This window comes from Centroberyx gerrardi, chromosome 10 (genome assembly GCF_048128805.1).
Source record: "Centroberyx gerrardi isolate f3 chromosome 10, fCenGer3.hap1.cur.20231027, whole genome shotgun sequence".
Lineage (NCBI taxonomy): Eukaryota > Metazoa > Chordata > Actinopteri > Beryciformes > Berycidae > Centroberyx > Centroberyx gerrardi.
In genome coordinates this window covers 27,351,788-27,370,274 of record NC_136006.1, presented here as the reverse complement: position 1 = coordinate 27,370,274, position 18,487 = coordinate 27,351,788, and the positions used below count along the sequence as shown (strand labels likewise).

The 18,487-nt window shown below is 44.8% G+C and overlaps 1 protein-coding gene across 2 annotated transcripts in view; it reads left to right on the top strand.

Moving 5' to 3' along the window:
* Nucleotides 1-625: 625 nt before the first annotated feature.
* The window catches only part of erbb4b (erb-b2 receptor tyrosine kinase 4b), a 336,220-nt gene continuing 318,358 nt past the window's right edge, over nt 626-18,487 (top strand). For both annotated transcript variants that reach the window (XM_078286220.1, XM_071923131.2), the window contains exon 1: nt 626-943. In XM_078286220.1, coding sequence (XP_078142346.1) covers nt 865-943 — 79 coding nt within the window. In that variant the 5' untranslated portion in view covers nt 626-864. The remainder of the gene's footprint in view (nt 944-18,487) is intronic.

Here is an 18,487-nt window from a genome sequence, read left to right as displayed (position 1 = left end):
GGGTCTATGAGGGGGTTCCAGGGGTTCACCACAAAAAATAATAATAATTTCACTATAATTTAATTAACTAGAAATTGGAGAATGCATCAGAATGACTATTCTAATCCAAGGTTTCACTCTCGCCACTATTATCTCCCCATGTACAGTGTAGACACTTCTACAATTCAATACTAAATCAACAACTGAAATCTTCCCTTATGAGTTCCTGAGACTACATCTTACCAAATGGAGGGGGCAGTAAAATAAAAAAAAAAGCTGTTTTATGGTATATTCATCTCTATTTTATTCATTATAACGTACTTAGTATAAATCTTTTTAGCAGCATTTATCTCTATTGTGTTGAGTGTGACAGGTGCAACGGAGCCGACGAAACAAATTCAGGGGGATTTTGGCAACTTGTGTCAACCAATGGCGACGCTTATAGAGTTATGAAGGGCGGGGCTCGGGGTGATCGTCGGGCACCTGGGCCAATCAGAGCCCTGTGGGTGGAGCCCGGTGGGAGGGGGTGTGTCTGAGGAATGCGAGTCTCCAGCTGCATACTGTATCCAAGTCGGGGAGTAATGGCATGAGCACTGCTTTATACTATTAAGACAAGCTTTATACTGCGCGCTTTGGAAACTAATATCCGACTATCTCTGCTTCAACTTCAGTCACAAATTAGGCCAGAAGGCGCTGAGGGGCGAGGCGGGGGACAGTCGGACTAATTGTAAACTTAACCCAAAAAAAAAAAAACAGCAAAAGTCCCAAACTGAGAGGCTGAAGAAGCTTTAAGAGCAGACGTTTCATCTTTTACGGCTATTTCAAGGAGGGATCCGCCGCTGGACATGTGAATTTAAAAGGAGTTACTTGCCAAGCACAAGAAAAATGAAGCGAACGACTGTCCTGTGCTGCTTCGGCTTTCTCCTGACTTGCGTCTTGTTTGGGTCGAGCTCTTCACAAGCAGGTGAGTGAACGGCATCCGAGTAGAACGTCTGTCCGGGCGGTGCGCAATTTTGCGTATCCACGGACCTGGTCTGTGCGCACGGAGCGCAGTGGCACAACTATCCATCTTGCACGCTTTTCCATTTCATTTTTATTTTATTGAATCATTCGTAACAAGGCTATACTGGACCTGGACACATCCAGTCCGCACCTTCTGCTGCCTTTTTTTCCTGCAATAATCCATGAATCTCAGTGTCGGAGGATCTTCAAAAGCAATAACAGCCTTAACATTCTCTGAAGAAAATAAGGTGCGATGTATAGCTCTATAGCACTCTGATAATAAATCACAGTTAGAGGGGAAGGTAATAACATATTGGTGGTTGTATCAATATATCTAATCTAGAATTTATTTTGCGACGAGCTGGCTGAATCCAAGCGAGTGAGTTGCCCTGTTTTCTTCATGCACAGAGCGGCACTGTTGAATTTGGAGAGAATAGAGGGCATTGAATGTCCATCACACGTGTCCTTTAGACGCGGAGAGAGAGAGAGAGAGAGGGAGAGAGAGAGAGAGAGACAGTGGACAAGGAGAGACGGCCCTGCTATTTACTTTGCTCCTGTCTTCCCTCATACGGATGGATATCCATGACAGTCTGGCCGTTTCAAAAGTTCCTTCTTGGCGTTTTTGTCCCTTTCAGACTTATTTATAACGAAAATAATGATGGTCGTTGTGATGATAATATGCAGACTGTAGTTATTTATTGATTGATTAAACATTGCGCTTTGTATCGCTTTGTTAGTGGGACAGTACGCTTGCATACGATAGACCTGGGCTTCTCCAACGTTTTCATTCCAGGAACCCCTTTATAATAAGATTTAGTTCCATATGTGAAGATTTTTGCTGTTGTTTATTTAGTATTGAATTGTTTAACGGTCTACAGCTGTAAATGGAGAGATAATAGAGGAGTGAAACCTAAGAACAGTCAATCGTATACATTCTCTAATCTGGATAAAGTCAATTAAAATACAGTGAAATTAAACTATTCCTCATTTTGCTGTGGAGCCTTCTGGAACCTCCTCATGGACCTCCTGTGCGTCCCCCGACCGCAGTTTGAGAACCAGAGGTATAGCGCATAAGATCCCCACATTGTCATAGCGGCAGTACCGTTGGTCTAATGCAGTGGCGCTCTTTACGCACGGGGACACCTATAGGTGCGAGAGAGAGGTGTGTGTGTGTGTGTGTGTGTGTGTGTGTGAGAGAGAGAGAGAGAGAGAGAGAGAGAGAGAGAGAGAGAGAGAGAGAGAGCCGACAGACAGAGAAAGAGAGGTAGGCAGGTGGCTGCGGGTTGCAAATGACAAATGTTCTCCAAATGGACAAGGGCAGAAACCATCATCATCATCATCATCATCATCATCATGCATAAACACCTATGAGATGAGGCTACACCGGAGTGAATTCTCCTGTTTTCAGCCAAAGATTTGCCCACAGATTGACACACTTAACAAATATCGCTCGTTTCAGCCACTCAGTGCGTCATGTTTCTCCGCTGTTAGGTGACGGCCCTTGCGCACAGTGTCCTCCTCTATAACCAAGGCTTCTGAGCACCAATGCTTTCCTTCATGTGGTTGTTCGATCGGGGCAGTAGCCTATAAAACCCGTAAAATAATGCATACACTGCAAAAATACCCCCATCTACTCTGGTAGAGTATTGAATCTTAAAATGTTTCTTGAAACAAGTGCAGGAAATACAGTATTCCATTCCAAATCAACTTGTTTCAAGAATTTTTTTGGATCAGTTGTCATTTTCTCGATACTAGTGGAGTGATCTGCCTTCGTATGCCTTGTTTTTAATCCCTGAAATAAATGAAACTGCATTGGAAACAAGTGGAATTATCTCAAGCCAATTTAGCAGAATCTCTCACAAGAAAAAAAAAAAAAGATTGAACGGCTGAATATGAGACGAATTGGGGTGTTAAACTGGACACATATGCTTTTTAAATTTGATCCTTTATTTTAACCACGAGATGCACACTGTGTAGCGCACTCGCCCGCCACCAATACCCATCGGCTGGTTTAATAAGAGCCGGAACGTCCAGTATAGTGCCTCAAGGGGGGCAAAACGGTGATTGAATTAGAGGGTTAAACAAAGACACGGTGGAGAGGAGAGAGACAGAGACCGGGATGTGCGCTTTCGACAACTTTACGCACAGAAAATCTCCATGCACTGCGAAAATGTCCATTTTAACAGCTCATTTAGGCTAGTATTAAATTCAGTCTTAAAACACATGAAATATAATAGGGTGAGATTCCACTTGTTTCCAATGCAGTTTCACTTGTTAAAGGAATTTTGTGTCAGAATAAGGCAGATAGTACTAAGAAAATTGCACGTGATCCAAGGAAATTATTGAAACGAGTTGCATTGGAAACGTGAGATTTTTCAATAAAAAAACATATTTATAGACTCAATAGACTAGACTTGTTGAGGGGAATATTTTTTGCAGCTCTAGGAATGGGCAAGCATGTGTAAAATGGAAATAGCCAAAGAGGAAACTTTTTAAAAATGATATCAGAATAACTATAAAAATGATCTCAACTATGATTCTCGTTCCCACTACAGCACGCACATGAGTTTCAGCAGCCTGTCTTGATGCATCTCTCCGAAATGGAGAGTCCAGACACAGACAGAGGCAACTCACTTTCACAGAGAGAGACTGATAGCATCTCCTCCCCTTGTAGGCTATAGAGCTCCACGCTGTGAGATGTGAATTCAAATCAGAATATTGTGGCATTTGGAAGTTCACGGCGGGCGAGAGAGAGAGAGAGCGAGAGAGAGAGAGAGAGAGACGGCAGAGGAAGAGCAGATAATACAAATATCAGTGTGTTAATCGGCTTAAACGCGGATTAAGTCCCGTCTGTGAGAAGGAGACAGAAAAGGCAGAGACGGAAACCGTACGTGCGCGCATGTGTGTGTGTGTGTGTGTGTGTGTGTGTGTGTGTGTGTGTGTGTGTGAATGCATATGTATGTGCATAAGCATGTGCGAAGTGAGCATGCACCTGTGTGTGTGTGTGTGTGTGTGTGTGTGTGTGTGTGCGTTTTTCATGTTATGTATCATGTCTCACCCTGGCCACATGCACATATAAGAAAACCCACACACACAAACACACTAAAAAAGAATTGTGACTCAACTGTCTCACACATATGCCAAAGCTGGAAACAGACACACACACACACACACACACACACATTTCTACAATTGTCTCCGTATAAAACGCTCCACAGTACAAGGGTGCATCTCCCTTGATGTGTCATCCATGCCTCGAGGCTCCACAATAAAATGGCAAAATATATATATCACCGCTGTCGGCGGGGGAAACCTTGTATCTCCACACTGTTCCACACTTTTCAGGAACTAAGAAAAAAGCAGCCTTGTTTTTAGCTTGACCGCCATGCATGTCCATCACCCAAGTTGGAGTTAGGAGGTTTTCCACATGACTGAGCTACCTGTCTGCAGAGCGCTGACCTGTGCCACAGTCTCCCTCCACTGCACTGTGTGCTGTGTTTGACTGCAGCTAGACTGGAAGGCTGGAGGACGGAGTTGGGAAATGCCCACCGCTGCCGAGTTTGAGACTAAAACTCAAAAACTCTATCGGTGCTTTTGAATATTCATGTGTTTTGTGCGCAGGAGTAAAGTCAAGTCGTCTGTGCAACTGTATATGTGTGTGTGTGTTAAGGTCCTCTTTCACCAAGTGATGCTGCGGTAAATAAAAATGTGAGTAAACTATGAACAGCAGTCGGTAAAGAACCACCAAAAAAAACAACTGTTAATTTTTAAGAGAAAAGCATTCATTTATGCCTTTTCTTCTCATTAAAAGTCTCTATCTTCATATAGCTTACATTAGTTTGACACTACTTACTATGAATTTAGGTCTTCTGCCAGCCTAGAAAGGTGAATAAACTCTATTCTGAATATAAAAAGGCGGGTAAAGGTGAGTTTAGGTGGCTTTTTCACTTTTACCTCCTCTACCCGCTGCTTCTACAGGAGTGAAGTTGCCAGTACAGTGCCAGTGTGCAGCTGGATGTGTGAGTTCATAGTACATCCAAATGTTTACAAGGGGCTGAGTGAAGCAGCGAGAGGCTCAGCTACAGCCGAGAGAGAGGGCGAGAGCGATGAGGGATTATTATTTTTGCACTCTCGCCACACTGAAGAACAGCACTTCTTGTACACCATTCTTCCATTTTTTTTTTTGTGTTAAATCCGAGGCAGAAAGAAAAGAATGGTGTCACATTTACCGGCCCACACAGCTCCACTTCTGCACAAAGCCCTCTTACAGTCATATCTCCGCCTGTTAAAGGAGCTTTGACCCCCCCCCCCCCCCCTCCTGTCTCTGCCGTTTTATTGGAAGAATAGCGGCCTTTGATTCTGTTTGCGATCCCCTTCCACTGGTTGGTAAAAGGAGTGTGAAACTCTCTCCAGACTCTGTTTTCCTCTGTCTTCTGGGTGAGGAGATGAAGAGCGCATCCCCATTTGCCGCCAAAACCTCCAGTCTTGCTTTTATAAAGGCCAAAATTCTGGTGACAGTGGAGCAATGACTGATGACTGACAAGATATTATTATATGGTCAATGTTAGGGATGGGACGATATATCGCAATTCAATATATCGCGATACAAAAATGTGACGATACGTATTGTGGGGCAGAAAAATGAATTGTGACATTAGCTCCATGTTATTCTGCTGTAGTAATCACAAATGAGACAGCTTGACCATCACAGTTTCACAAGCTCTACATCCAAATTATATTATTTACACTTTGTAATGACATTTTGAAATTGTTGTTTACATTCTAGCAAGCCGATGCCATCGCTAGAAAGATCTGTGGCTCAGAAATAAACAGAATTCTGCACAGTCAGACTTTGTTGTCACTGAACTTTTATTTATTACATCGTATCGTGGTTGCAGTGAATCATGAATCCCATATCGGGTATTGTCCCATCCCTCGTCAATGTGATAAATTATAAGACGTAGGTCACCAAACTATCAGCTTAGAGGGAACATTGGTTCTGAATGCTCCAATGATAGGATTTTTCTAGATATGGCCTCTCTCCAAATAGATTTTTGTTTGATCTGTCCTCTCCATGATAATAATAAAAGCTAAAAGATTTGGTATCTCGAGTGCCTGCACCTTGCCTTACCCAACCGACCCTCATAGGCAAAGAGCGCAGTGAGCAACAGCCGCCACAGCGCTGCAGAGGGACTTCTGTGCTGCAGAAATAGGAAGCATTTCTAACCCTTTTTATTGTTTTTCCTCTCTGGGGATTTCACCCCTCCGCCAAGTAAAGAATAACAGGCCTTGTTCCTGTATAATCTGGACTGCGGTTTTATATCGAGAGCGGTGGAAACCCTTAACTGTGAGTCGACTTGCAGTCAACTCAACTTCTCAGCAAATGAACAACTGGCATCAATAATAAGCGGTGCCCACAATGCATCCCACGCGTCCCTGATGAAAAATCACTATAATATCCCTATAGGGACTTGTAGCTTTGCTTCTGTATTTGTATCACAGCCTTTTAAAATGTATTTCAAGATTATACCACCATAGGTCTTTTTTCATAGTGATGTTATGAAGGCATTATTTTTTCCAAAGATACAGCTGGAGTCAGTGTTTTCCAGTTCTGATTTGTGGATGGGCTCATAACTGAGATGGTCCACAGTCTGCAGAAATGACTGGATGATAATCCTATGCGACCTTTACAAGCACCGCACCGACATTTATCACCCGCAGTCATATATGCGGCCGTACATGCGCATGTGTTTTGCCATGTGTCATTGTCACCCAGACTATTAAAATGTCCTTTTTTGCGTAGGGAGTCATGATTGGATTTGGAGCGGCACCCATGTCCGCGCGGGCTTAATTTGGACAGCCGTTCCTCACTTGTGTGTATGTGGAATGCAAATGATGTGGCAAAGTCGGGTTTATGAAACAATTAGGTGGCTGCGGATTTGATATGGTTTGTGGAAATGGAATGCTGTTTGTCTCTCTCTCTGTGTGGTTTGTCTCCGTTGCTTTCGCTAAATTGAGTAAGCTTGATGTTGCGGTGTGTGTGTGTGTGTGTGCGTGTGTGTGTGTGAGAGAGAGATCCATACACAGAACTACTGATAGCCACTGTGCAAGGAAGGGCCTTGAATACACAGCGACCCAGATCCTTCGTTAACAAGGCAGTGCAGCACAAACTCACATATGCACACACACACACACACACGCAAGCAATGCTGTCTGAAATCTTTTTGGAGGGGGGAATATACCACAGCCACTGTTTGCCGAAGACAGATTGGGGATTGAGCTTGGGTGGTGGTGAAATCAATCCGCCATGTTTTAATTAGGTTGGCGAATGTGTGTTAAGGGCCGCAGAGAGAGGAGCTTGCAGCGTGGAAAAGAAGAAAAAAAAACGAAAATCCTCCGGGCTTCCTCTCCCATCCTGCCTCTTTGAGCGTGTTGTAATGGGATAGAGACACAAACAACACTCCACAGTATGAAAAGAGGCCAAATGATGCAATGTCATGCACAGTGCAGAGTACTGTCAATCAGTCAGGCGATCCTTCTTTCTTTCTCTCTCTCTCTCTCTCTCTCTCTTGCACACACATACATACACACACACACACACACACATACACACACACACTGTCTTTACCCTCCCTAACAAAGCATCACTATAATATTCCTACAATATTGCTTTTAGTATGTAGGTGGTACTCAATAGTGAGTTTATAGTGACATTTATGGTATTTTTTTTATCTTATGGTATCACTAAATATTCCTATAATATTACTATAGGGACTTATAGTGAATTGTGTTTCTATATGAATGCTCACCTTGGCTTATGGCACAAAGACTGCCACATCAAATCCTGTGTATTGGTAAATATGGCTTTATCATGCTTTATGTTATTTTTTTTATCTCCTGTGGCATCAGTATAATATTCCTATAATATTACTTTAGGGCAGGGGTCTCAAACTCAATTTACCTGGGGGCCGCTGGAGGCAGAGTCTGGGTGAGGCTGGGCCGCATCAGGTATTCCACAAGAAAAGCTTTGTTAAAAAAATTCCAATCTTCTCAAATGTCTTTATTTTTATTTTTTAACACAAAATAAGATTTAAACGTCTTTATTAACAGTTCTTTAACCTCAATGGGTTCTTCTGAATATGAATTGTCCTGAACATGAATGGAACATTGAAGAACATGAACTGTTCTTCTGAACATGGCTTCTCTTGCCTACTCCTTGCTGCTAGAGACCTGGCAGTAGTCATAGAAACAAAAAAAACAAATGACATCATATAGAAATATATGTAGTGTTCATCGTGTGAGGCAATGCAAATAGCGCGATGCAAATAAAAAATAATGACCCACAAATAACGGTGCGACCCTATAATTGGTCCGGTTTACCGGGGACTGTTATCGCTGACGGACAGGTGTCGCTATGTGACTGCAGACTACATTAGGCTACATTGAGTTCCTTACTTTTCTTTTATCCCGCCGCGTACGCATCACTTTGATTTATTTTGTCAGAGAGAGACATATATACGTATAATGTCCCGCTGGGCAGCAACTTAAAAAACTTTTTTTTGGAAGTGTTGTGAACGCAGCGCGCTGGGACGAATGTCCGCGTGTGCCCAATAGAAACGAGGCAGCCAGCCAGGCACGGAAGAAAACTCTCCATGGCAACGCTGCTGTAACTTTCACTCATTGAGAAATGTTTCTCTGCTTGCATCAAGCCCGGTCGATGTCCCACCCCCGAGAGCCATATATCCCACCGTGATTGGTAGGTTCGTTCAGCTCCGCACACAATACTGTAAAGTGCCATCCATATAAAACTCGCGGGCCGCACTAACATTAAACTTTCATATTAAGGTGGGGGCCACAAAATATCGTCTCGCGGGCCGCAATTGGCCCGCGGGCCGCGAGTTTGAGACCCATGCTTTAGGGGCATATGGTGTGTTTGTGGAGCTCAATAGTGAGTTAAAGTGGCGTCATTGTACATTATGTTTTTTTTTATATATATCTTCAATGGTATCACTATAATATTCCTATAGGGACTTATAGTTTTGCTGTGATAGTTGTACAGTATCCCTTTAAAATGCATTTAGTCTGTCAGTGCAGGCAAGGGCCAACACACACACACACACACACACACACACACTCACTCACACTGTCTTCACCCCAGGCCATCATTCTGAAGTACAAGGCGGACGTGCGCGACCTGGGTGCTTGAAAGCCTCACTCCGGCGCTCGGCAAACAATACAGATGTCAGGAGTCTAAACGCATCATGTATGTCTGTCAGTTCGCCGGATCCCCTTTGTTGTCTGCCGCCGCTCCTCCTCGCAGTACGGGCCGTCTGTCCTCCTCGTCCTCCTCCGCACTCCGAAAAGGCTGGAGGAGACTGTCAAGGCAGCGGGCCTTTTGACAAGCCCGTTTTGAGGGTTTAAAACTGACAAGGGGGCTGGGAGATATTGTGTGTGTGTGTGTATGGGTCTATGGTTGGAGGGGTGGAGGGTGATTGACAGCCTAACTGAGCTCCAGAGTCTCTCCCTCTCTTTCTCTCTCCCTCTCTCTCTCTCTCTCTGACTGCAGCAGTGTGTACTTGTTCTTCTTCCTCCTCCCACCCTCTGCCTTCATCTCTGGCTTTGTAAGCCCCCACATAATGCCAGAGAATTAAAATGACAATGGAAATTACGGCTAATCTTTGTTAAGACACACTCATTACCGCCACATTTTAGAATGAAAGTCTGACGATAAGAGTTTGTCTGCCTTGTTTTCTTTTTTTTTTTCTCCTCCATTATTTCCCTCTGAAGCGACGGCCTGACAAGGCGGAGTGATTTGTTTTATTCTCGCTTTTTTTTGTGTTTTTTTTTGTATTATTTCTCTATTCCCGCTCGCAGTTGGTAATGGTGGCGAACATATAAAAGGATGATAATAGGCTGACAACTTGGCCATGAAAGCGCGGCTCCACCTTCAAACGAGCTTTTCATGGGTTTTTGCATGTGGGTGTGTGAAGGGCTGATTTCTCTCTGCTCCATCCCTCCCTCCCTCTCCCTCTCTCTCTCTCTTTCCTCTTTTAGTAATCCCCCTTTAAAATATTCATAGCTAATCTGCATTTACAATGTAATTACAGACAGGCTTTGAGTGATATTGGAGACGGCCGCCGGAACACATGCTTCGCGCGTAATCTCGATTTGGCGATTTGCGCGCCTGAATAAATACAAAACACGCTCGGGACGCGATACGGTGGGTTAAGGTGTAAAGCTGTGCGTTAATGCGTCGAGACAAACAAAAGTAAGGATTTCGCTTTTTACTTCGCACCCTTCGGTACGCCTATAGCAGGGATTCCCAGCGTTTTTTTTCTTGTTTTGTCTCAGAAAGAAAAGAAAAATATTGTCGGATATTTAATTCAGACTGGCGTAACTGTCTATACTGCAGGTAGGGAGAACAGTGAAGAAAGGGAAGCCTATGATCTTTTCTGGACCACCCCACCCCACCCCCTCAAGGACCTCAAGCGGGGCCCCCGGACCTCACTTTGGGCACCACTGGCCTATAGTTGCTGATGGAGTGGGGGGTGTTCTGCTTTGCTATTCTTGCAGGTAGATTTTTCATCGGTGTTGGAGGAGGGAGAGAGGGTTGGGGAGTGAGAGAGGGAGGGGGGTGGGGGGTGGGGTGGGGGGCGTCCTTTTAAATGAAGCACTTGGCGTTTGTGACCTGTAATAAATGAGTTTGCAGTCAGTCGTGGCAGCTGTAAGGAGACATCTGGGAGCGAGGGACTGTAATAGAGAGAGAGAGATTCAGATTTTACTGGGAAACAGTGTATCTATAGAGGGATGACAAATGGCTGGACAAAAGGTGCCATCCCTTACAGAAAAAAACCTACTGTAATCCTATAATAGATTTTAGAAGGATGCTATACAAACATCACAGTAAAACATTAAAAGACATAAACATGCAGCAGCCACAGGAAATCTTATAGTAATGCCATTGGAGATAGAAAATAACATAAAGTCACTATGAAGTCACTCTCAAGTACCACAAACACACATAAGTCCCTATAGGAATATTTTTGGATCATTACAGTGATACCATAGGAGAACAAAATACCATAAAGGACAATAAGGTCACTATGAACTCACTACTGAGTAGCACAAACACGTAATAAGTCCCTATTGGAATATTAGGCAAATATTATAGTGATTTTTCATTAGGGATGTAGCGGAGCAGAAACGAAGCGCTGTGATAAAAAAAGAGGTAATAGACGGAGCCAGAGAGGCTGAGCCAATGAAAATGAGCAAGAAAGGAAGGAGTAAAAATAACATTCAATATTGATCCGCTAACTGTCACCCGGTGATACATCTGCCACGAACCCCGCGTCTCCCTGTGCCAGCGTTGGTTCCCAGCAAGCATGGAAGTAACATTACTGCTCTCATTTCTGTAACTGAGTAGCTTTTTGTGCATATGTTTTGACTGAAATATAACACTTCAGCTTATCTTAAATTGCATCCATTACAGAGAACACAATTTGTCTCCGTAAGCACTGAAATAGAAACTGGCCAATTAAAAAAATGCATCTTCATCAATCAAGCACAAGCATGTGGATGTAACCTTAACTAACTGATCCATGATAGCAGCTTAGTTGAAGTGGCATTAAGTAATCTATGACTTCTATTGACCGATATCGTCAGTAGGAATTGCAACAACATTGACTGTCATTTTCCCCATCCCCTTCAATTACGGTGGCCTGTAATTGGCAAAATCAATAAAGCCACATTTTCACAAATAGAGACGAGTAAGCTAGCTAATTAAAGCAGAGCTTCTACAGAAACTCTAATGAAGAACCCGTACAAAAAAGTCATGTGAAAACCCACATGTGAATTCAAAGCACATGTGCTTTTTGTTGGTTTTCATATGTGAACATGTGGATTTTCCCATTTCCCATGTGAAAATGACATTTTCGCCTGTGAATTATGCCTTTACATGTGAAATTAAGTGACAAAAAATGTTAACGTGGAAAAAACCCTTGACCTATGAAGTGAAATTTTCACATCTGAAGTAAAAACTGTCACGTGATGACAGAACACAACTTGAGAAAAACATTTTCACATATGAAAACTAATATATCTCCCCCAACATGTGTCCAAAAAGCACATGTGCTTTTAATTCACATGTGGGTTTTCAAATTTTTTTTAATACATTTTAGACACGTTTTTGACACCAGCAATTTTGCTTAAATGAAAGTAATATTTCAGCAAAGTAACAGTCCCTCTGATTGAGAGGACATACTCTCCCCACCCCTGGTTCCCAGCCTGCACTAGAGCGCCTGTCGCCTCCGCCAGTGTAAAGCAGCAGTCACCTTGCAGCAGAGCAGAAATAGCGCAGCACTCTTTCCCCGGGTGTGAAGCTACATAAAGCACAGGATGAGAGGAGAGGGAAAGGCAATTGACCTTGGCTGGTTTTGCGGGCTGGCTATATAGCTGCCCGGGTGGATGCTATAGTTCTGCAGCTTTGCCGGGGGAAGGGAGGGGGGGGGGGAGAAGGGAAGGGGCAATGCTGAGTATGACAGTCTTTGTTCACTGTGTGGAAAAGCAGTGAGCAAGTCGTCTTTTGGGGGGGGGGGGGGGGGGGGGCGGGGGTTAGAGATGCAACGGCGATTGAAGGTCAGGTTGTTTTGTGATTCATTTGCATCGAAGATCATCACAGCGAAGCAAAAATCCAGCAAAAATGCATAAATAACGATCATGATTACCTGGAATCACTGGAGTAGAACGTTCTTGCTTTGGCGAGAGTTGATTGGAATGGAATTTGTTTTGTTTTGCGTGGAAATAAACACTGAATATGACATTTTAGAATCATAAACTGTGCGTTGCCCTGTCCCCACTTCACATATACAGTACAGTACAGTAGAGATCAGGGCTTTACATGTGCAGCCATCCTCAGTTTCAATGTTCAAGCTAATCCTTAAGGTCAATAGCGGACAATGTCAAGCATTCTTTAGAGTAAACCACTGAGGGACATACTGTATATCGCTCCGTAATTGTAGTTACAGTACATGCACTGTAAGGAGTGTGTGTGGTGTGTGGTGGTCAAGGGGTGTGTGTGTGTGTGTGTGTGACTGGATGGGTGGGTGTTGGGTGGATACCGGGCGCGAGAGGAGCCGACAAAGGGCGAGCCAGGTCCAAAGTCAACCCTGCCATTTCCCTCTCCCCGCTGCGCTTGGCCGTTTACCTGAGACAGGGGTGCTTTATCTCAGCCGGCCACACACACACACACACACACACACAGACATACACGTACACAATCGGCGCACATGTAAACAGACAGGGGCGGTGGGAGGGGGGGGGGGGGGGCACACTGTGTTTCATGCTGTTTTCGCAGCCCCCTCCCTTTGTTCCAAAGCCTCTCTCCCACAGAGAGACATTATCCCCCCATGGCAAGGTGAAAGGGGTGCTGATGTAAGATTATTTGTAGCAGCCAGAGTGAGACCGACAAAAAAAAAAAAGGGAGGGGGGTGGGGGGGTTGAAATGGAGGGAAAAATTCTCCTAATTTTAGCTGGAGAAGGGCAGGCAGGCAGGCAAGCGGAGAGCCAGGTACATGGGAGGGGAGGTGTCTTTTGGCGGCGATGGGACATGGGTGAGCGTCTCAGGAGTCTTGGGCAAAGTGGCCGCTATCACAGGAGCTGGACGGATGATTAATCAGTGGCGGCCCAGAGGGGGAGCTGGAGCTCTGACAGGGACACTTCATTCTGCACAGGACACACACACACACACACACACACACACACACACACACCTGCTGACAGCCTCACCCGTAGCCTCTCCTCTCCTCTTTCTTTTCACTTCTTGCGGCTTATCTCGTCTCCTCCTGCTCGTCCTCCTTTTCCCTCCTCATCTCTTCTTTCTGCATCTCCCCTCTTCTCCTCCCTTCTCCTCTCCTCATCTATCCTCTTCCCATTTCCTACCCTCTCCGCCTCATTCCTCTTCTCCTCATCTCATTTCCTTTCTCTTTTCCTCTCTTTGTTTCCCTCCTCTCCTCTCCTACCACCTCCTCTCTTCTCCTCTCCTCCTCCTCCTCTCCTCTCCTCAGAGATGTGTTTGCTTCTGTAAACCTCTTGATTAGAATCAGGAGAGCGTCTCTCTGGTGACCTGACAGCTGACTCCAGAGTCTGTACAAGCCGAAGTTTGTACCGGTTGTAGAGGAGAACAGAGAGAGAGTGAGAGAGAGAGGAAGATAAGGTGAGAGGGAGAACTAGAGGCTATACTTCACCCTAACCGCCCCTCCCTCCTCCCCTCCACCCCTCCCTCCATCCCTGCCTTTCCGCCCCCCTCTCTCCTCTGGGCTGGCGCTGAGTGATTGATGGATTCGGGTTTGACATGGCCCGGTTCACCCGAGGGCGTCAGCAAGGACACTGGCGAGATTCAGCCAGATGCTAGGGAGAGGCGGAGAGGGAAAGTAAAAGACAAAGAAAGGAAGGAGGGAACGCTCAACGCCGTTGACCATCACGCCTTGGCAGGGTTGCCGGTGTGAGTAAGCGTTTCCTCAAACGGTCCACCTGTTCGTAGTTTTCCATTGCATCACCCCACGGCGGTCTCGGTGAGCAGACAAGAGGTTGTAATTAAATAACACATGACTGTAATCAAATGCCAGCTACAGGCAATGAGTTTTGGTTTCCATAACGAGTGCAATATGTAGAGGAATTTGTCTCGATGGCGTTGGGGCAGAGAGATATTGGCAGCTTACAAAGATTTGCAGCAAGTTGACGCTGCTGGGTGAAAACTTTTCAGGACCAAACAAAATTAGCCTTGATTTTAGCTGGACGACGATGCATTTTTTAGCTCATGACGGGGGTTTTGAAAGGTTTTCATAAGGCTAAGGGTGGTAGAATTTTCTCAATCCATAGAGCACAACAACAGCAACATACTGACACACAGTACAGGGACAACACATGAAACAGATGATAGACTATACTGTCCATATTATGTTGCATTGATTGGAAATAAACAAGGCAACAGTAAGCATCATTTGTGTCATCACCCGCAAATGATGCAGTACCCGTAATATGTCACCTTGCTTTATAATTGTACTTTCCCTTTTGGCCAATCAGTGTAATTTTGAAAACACAGCGGTGAGGTACATAATTTCCCCAGGTTTTGCCAATATCCAATCAGTGGTGTCTGAGAGATCTGTGATGTGATGGACAGATGGGTGAATGAACAGAAGGATGCAATGCCCCCCCCCCCCACCCCCCTCCCTTTCATTGTGGCAGCCACCATGATGATACTGGGAGTAAAGCCTATCACTTTGACATTCCAGTATACCAATCTGTTGACCTTCCTCATCTTCACCAGTGTCAAGCGAAATCAAACTATAACTATTACTTATTTATTGATACACACAAGGCAACGTCTGATCAGAAACATAACCAAGCCCAGTATTTGTGTGTGTGCCTGCGGGTGCATGTGTATGTATGTGCATGCCATGTGCGTATGTTTCTGCCTGTGTGTGTGTGTGTGTGTGTGTGCAGAGTTGAACTGAGTGGAGGCTGTGTGTTGCGCTCCCCTCCAGGGGGGTCCCGGTCCTCCCAGTAAGCAAACACCCACTTGACGAGGAGCCAGGCGAAGGGGAACAAGGCCCGCAGTGTCTGCCTGCTCCGAGCGCTTTGTCCTGGACGAGGCTCCGGCGGTGGCTCCCGGCTCCCAGCCCCACGTGACGGGCCTGGAGATGAGGGGCGCGCTTGTCTCGTGAGCATTGTCCTCGCGGGGAGGGGCCCTCTCCGGGCTACAACAAGACAGATCTGGGAAAAATAGATCTGAATATGGTTTCAGATTACAGTACAATAAATCAACAACACCTCAAGTCTTGTTCAAGCATTGAAAAAGTGTTTTCCCAAGGTTCCAATTAGTTCTGGGTTGAGTTTTCCCAAAAGTATCCCATGACATGCAACATCTTTGTTTCATTACTATCCAACAGAGATGATGGTCTTAACCCTAATATGCATTTGGTCATGTTGAGCTTGTATACCCACATTTACTTGATTTCTTGTGTAAGTGGTTCAGCAAGGACTGAGACTGCCAAAACATCTCACGTTAGAACCAAATAAAATACACAACACAGTGGGGTGGATTGAGTCACAGATCAGCATGTGGCAGAGTATGTTAGATACAGGGGTTGGGGTTGGACAAAATAACAGTAATGAGATATTGGACCTTTTTTCAAGAAGGAAAACCTCCAGTTTTTTGAGGGATGAGGGAAGTGGAAATCTACTTCCCATAAAGGTTTAATGATGTTCTGGTCTGCTAATAGTGGAGTTCATGGAAGGAGTTTGACTTCATCTTGGTGTTTTTGAAGAGTGTTTGCACACTAGTTTGCTCCTGGTCCTGTAAAATGGCCTCATTTTCCTTGGCCGTTATAGGACCATCTAGAGACCTTATCATCAGACCTAATGACTCCCAGTAGGCCTAGATGGCAGCAACAGTTGGCAACAGACACTGCGGGTTGAGGGCTTCCTTTGGCTTTCTCCAAATATACACCTGTATGGAAAAAGAGTGAAAGATGATACATCAGACAATATTACTTTTTCCCATTGCTCAGGGGTCCAGCTTTTGTGCTCCTTACACATATCCCTTATATGTCTTTGTGTGTTGGCCTTGGATACAAGAGGTTTTTATATGGCAGCTGTATATATATGAGCTTTGTGAAGCTCACCACATACACATAGGTTTTTGCTGAGACTGCGTCACACAGATGTGGAATCAATTCTGTGGTACATTTTAAGGCCATAGTTTTGTGGTATTTAGGAACTATCCTGTTAAGTGTCCATCTATCGTGTCCAAGGCCGGACTGTCCGTCTGGCAGTTCTCGCAAATGGGCCGGTCCACTTTTGGGCAGGTGGGCTGGGGGGAGAAAATTCTTATTTGGTATACTTGTTTTTCCCGCGCTGTGTTTGCTCATTTTACCCCTTCTAAAGCCTTAAAATGAGCTGGACCTGTGGGCTAGTCCAACTTCATAGGTGGGACGGGGGATATCATTGATTGACAGCAGTGTGATATTATGACAGGTATGGGTTGATAGCGTGGTTCCCCCTCCCGAAGTTGGAGCGGCCATGGTGTAGGTCAACGATGGGTAAAAGTGGAACTTAATCAAAAAACAAGCTAACAGCATGAAGGATAGTTTTGGCACAGTCGTTAAAAGGGACCAACCGACAGCGAAAAAACGTAAAGGTGGGTCGGAAAAAATACGCGAGAAGAAACAAAAAAAATGCTACAAGCTAGTGCAGCAAGGTGCCGCAAACTTACAGTTAGGCCTATGTTGAGACCGAAATCGGCCCACGAAAGCAGCAGCAGTACCTCAGCCCAACGGAAGCCCAAAGCCCGACGTTTGAAGGGGCCACGGTCACGGTCACGGTCACGGACGCGGAGCGGGCACGGAAGAGTGATGCAGGTGAGGTCACTCAGCCTGCTGCTGTCCGTGTTGATTATTTCAAACTCCCTAGTCAGGATTCTACTGTATTCTATGTGCTGGTGGAGGCCGCCGTGCCACGCTGTTCAGGTCGCTGCACCTGTTACTTGCGGGTGCGTGATTGTTGTGAGCATTGTGTGTTTTGCTTTTGATGACCCTCGAGTATTTGGCAGCATACCAAATGTACTATATGTTCTTTCTGATACTGAATGATAGCGTAGACATATCTCAGAATGTAGGCTGTAGTCCAGCAGTTTTCGTGGCTATTGCCTTTATTGAGCAGTTATTCTGTGAAATTACTTTCCTCATGTGCTGTTAAGGTGTCCTGGCTATTACCTGTTTATTGAATAGTTGTTATGACCAAACCCCTTGGCTTGCAAGGGTGTCAACCTGCACAAAACCAAAGAGGAAAATTAAATTTACACTGAGCTTGGGTGTTTCATTGGCAAATTTCAGATGGCTCCGCTTAGATTCAGCATCCCTATGTAGTGGACTGCATTCTGAATTTGACTTGACACTCTGTGGGTTTGCCAAGTTTGCACCTGATGCCATTTCTTCAATCAATTCAAATAAGAAACTGTCTACAAGAAGCCACTGCTTTTTATTTACAGGTAATCCTAGCTTTCATACTGATATGGACATATTCCCTCTCATATACTAGCATCTATCCAGCACATCTAACACCGTTTACAATTTATGTGTCAAGCAAACCTCTGATGTGAAGGGAAATGTTACGTCCACAGTTAAATTTAGTGCACTTTTAAGGTTATGTGTCACCAGTACAAACTGAATTTAAAGTCACCAGCGGGGGTCTTTAATGACTCACCTTTGTTATTGTGATTTAGTCAACCACTTCAAAGCTGAAGTCCCTTTTCATGTGGCGTTTCCATTATTTTGTCTGCCTCTTGTAAGTCTCTATTCAGTTTCTTGAGGCATGACGCAGCAAAATACAAAACTCCTTGAGGGATTTAGATGGCTGCAACCGTACCTGCCTGCCTTCAGTCTTGCCAGTAAATAGGCAGTTTCAACCTCTCAGCGCTGGCAATATCTCCCCATCTCTCTGTCTGGATGGT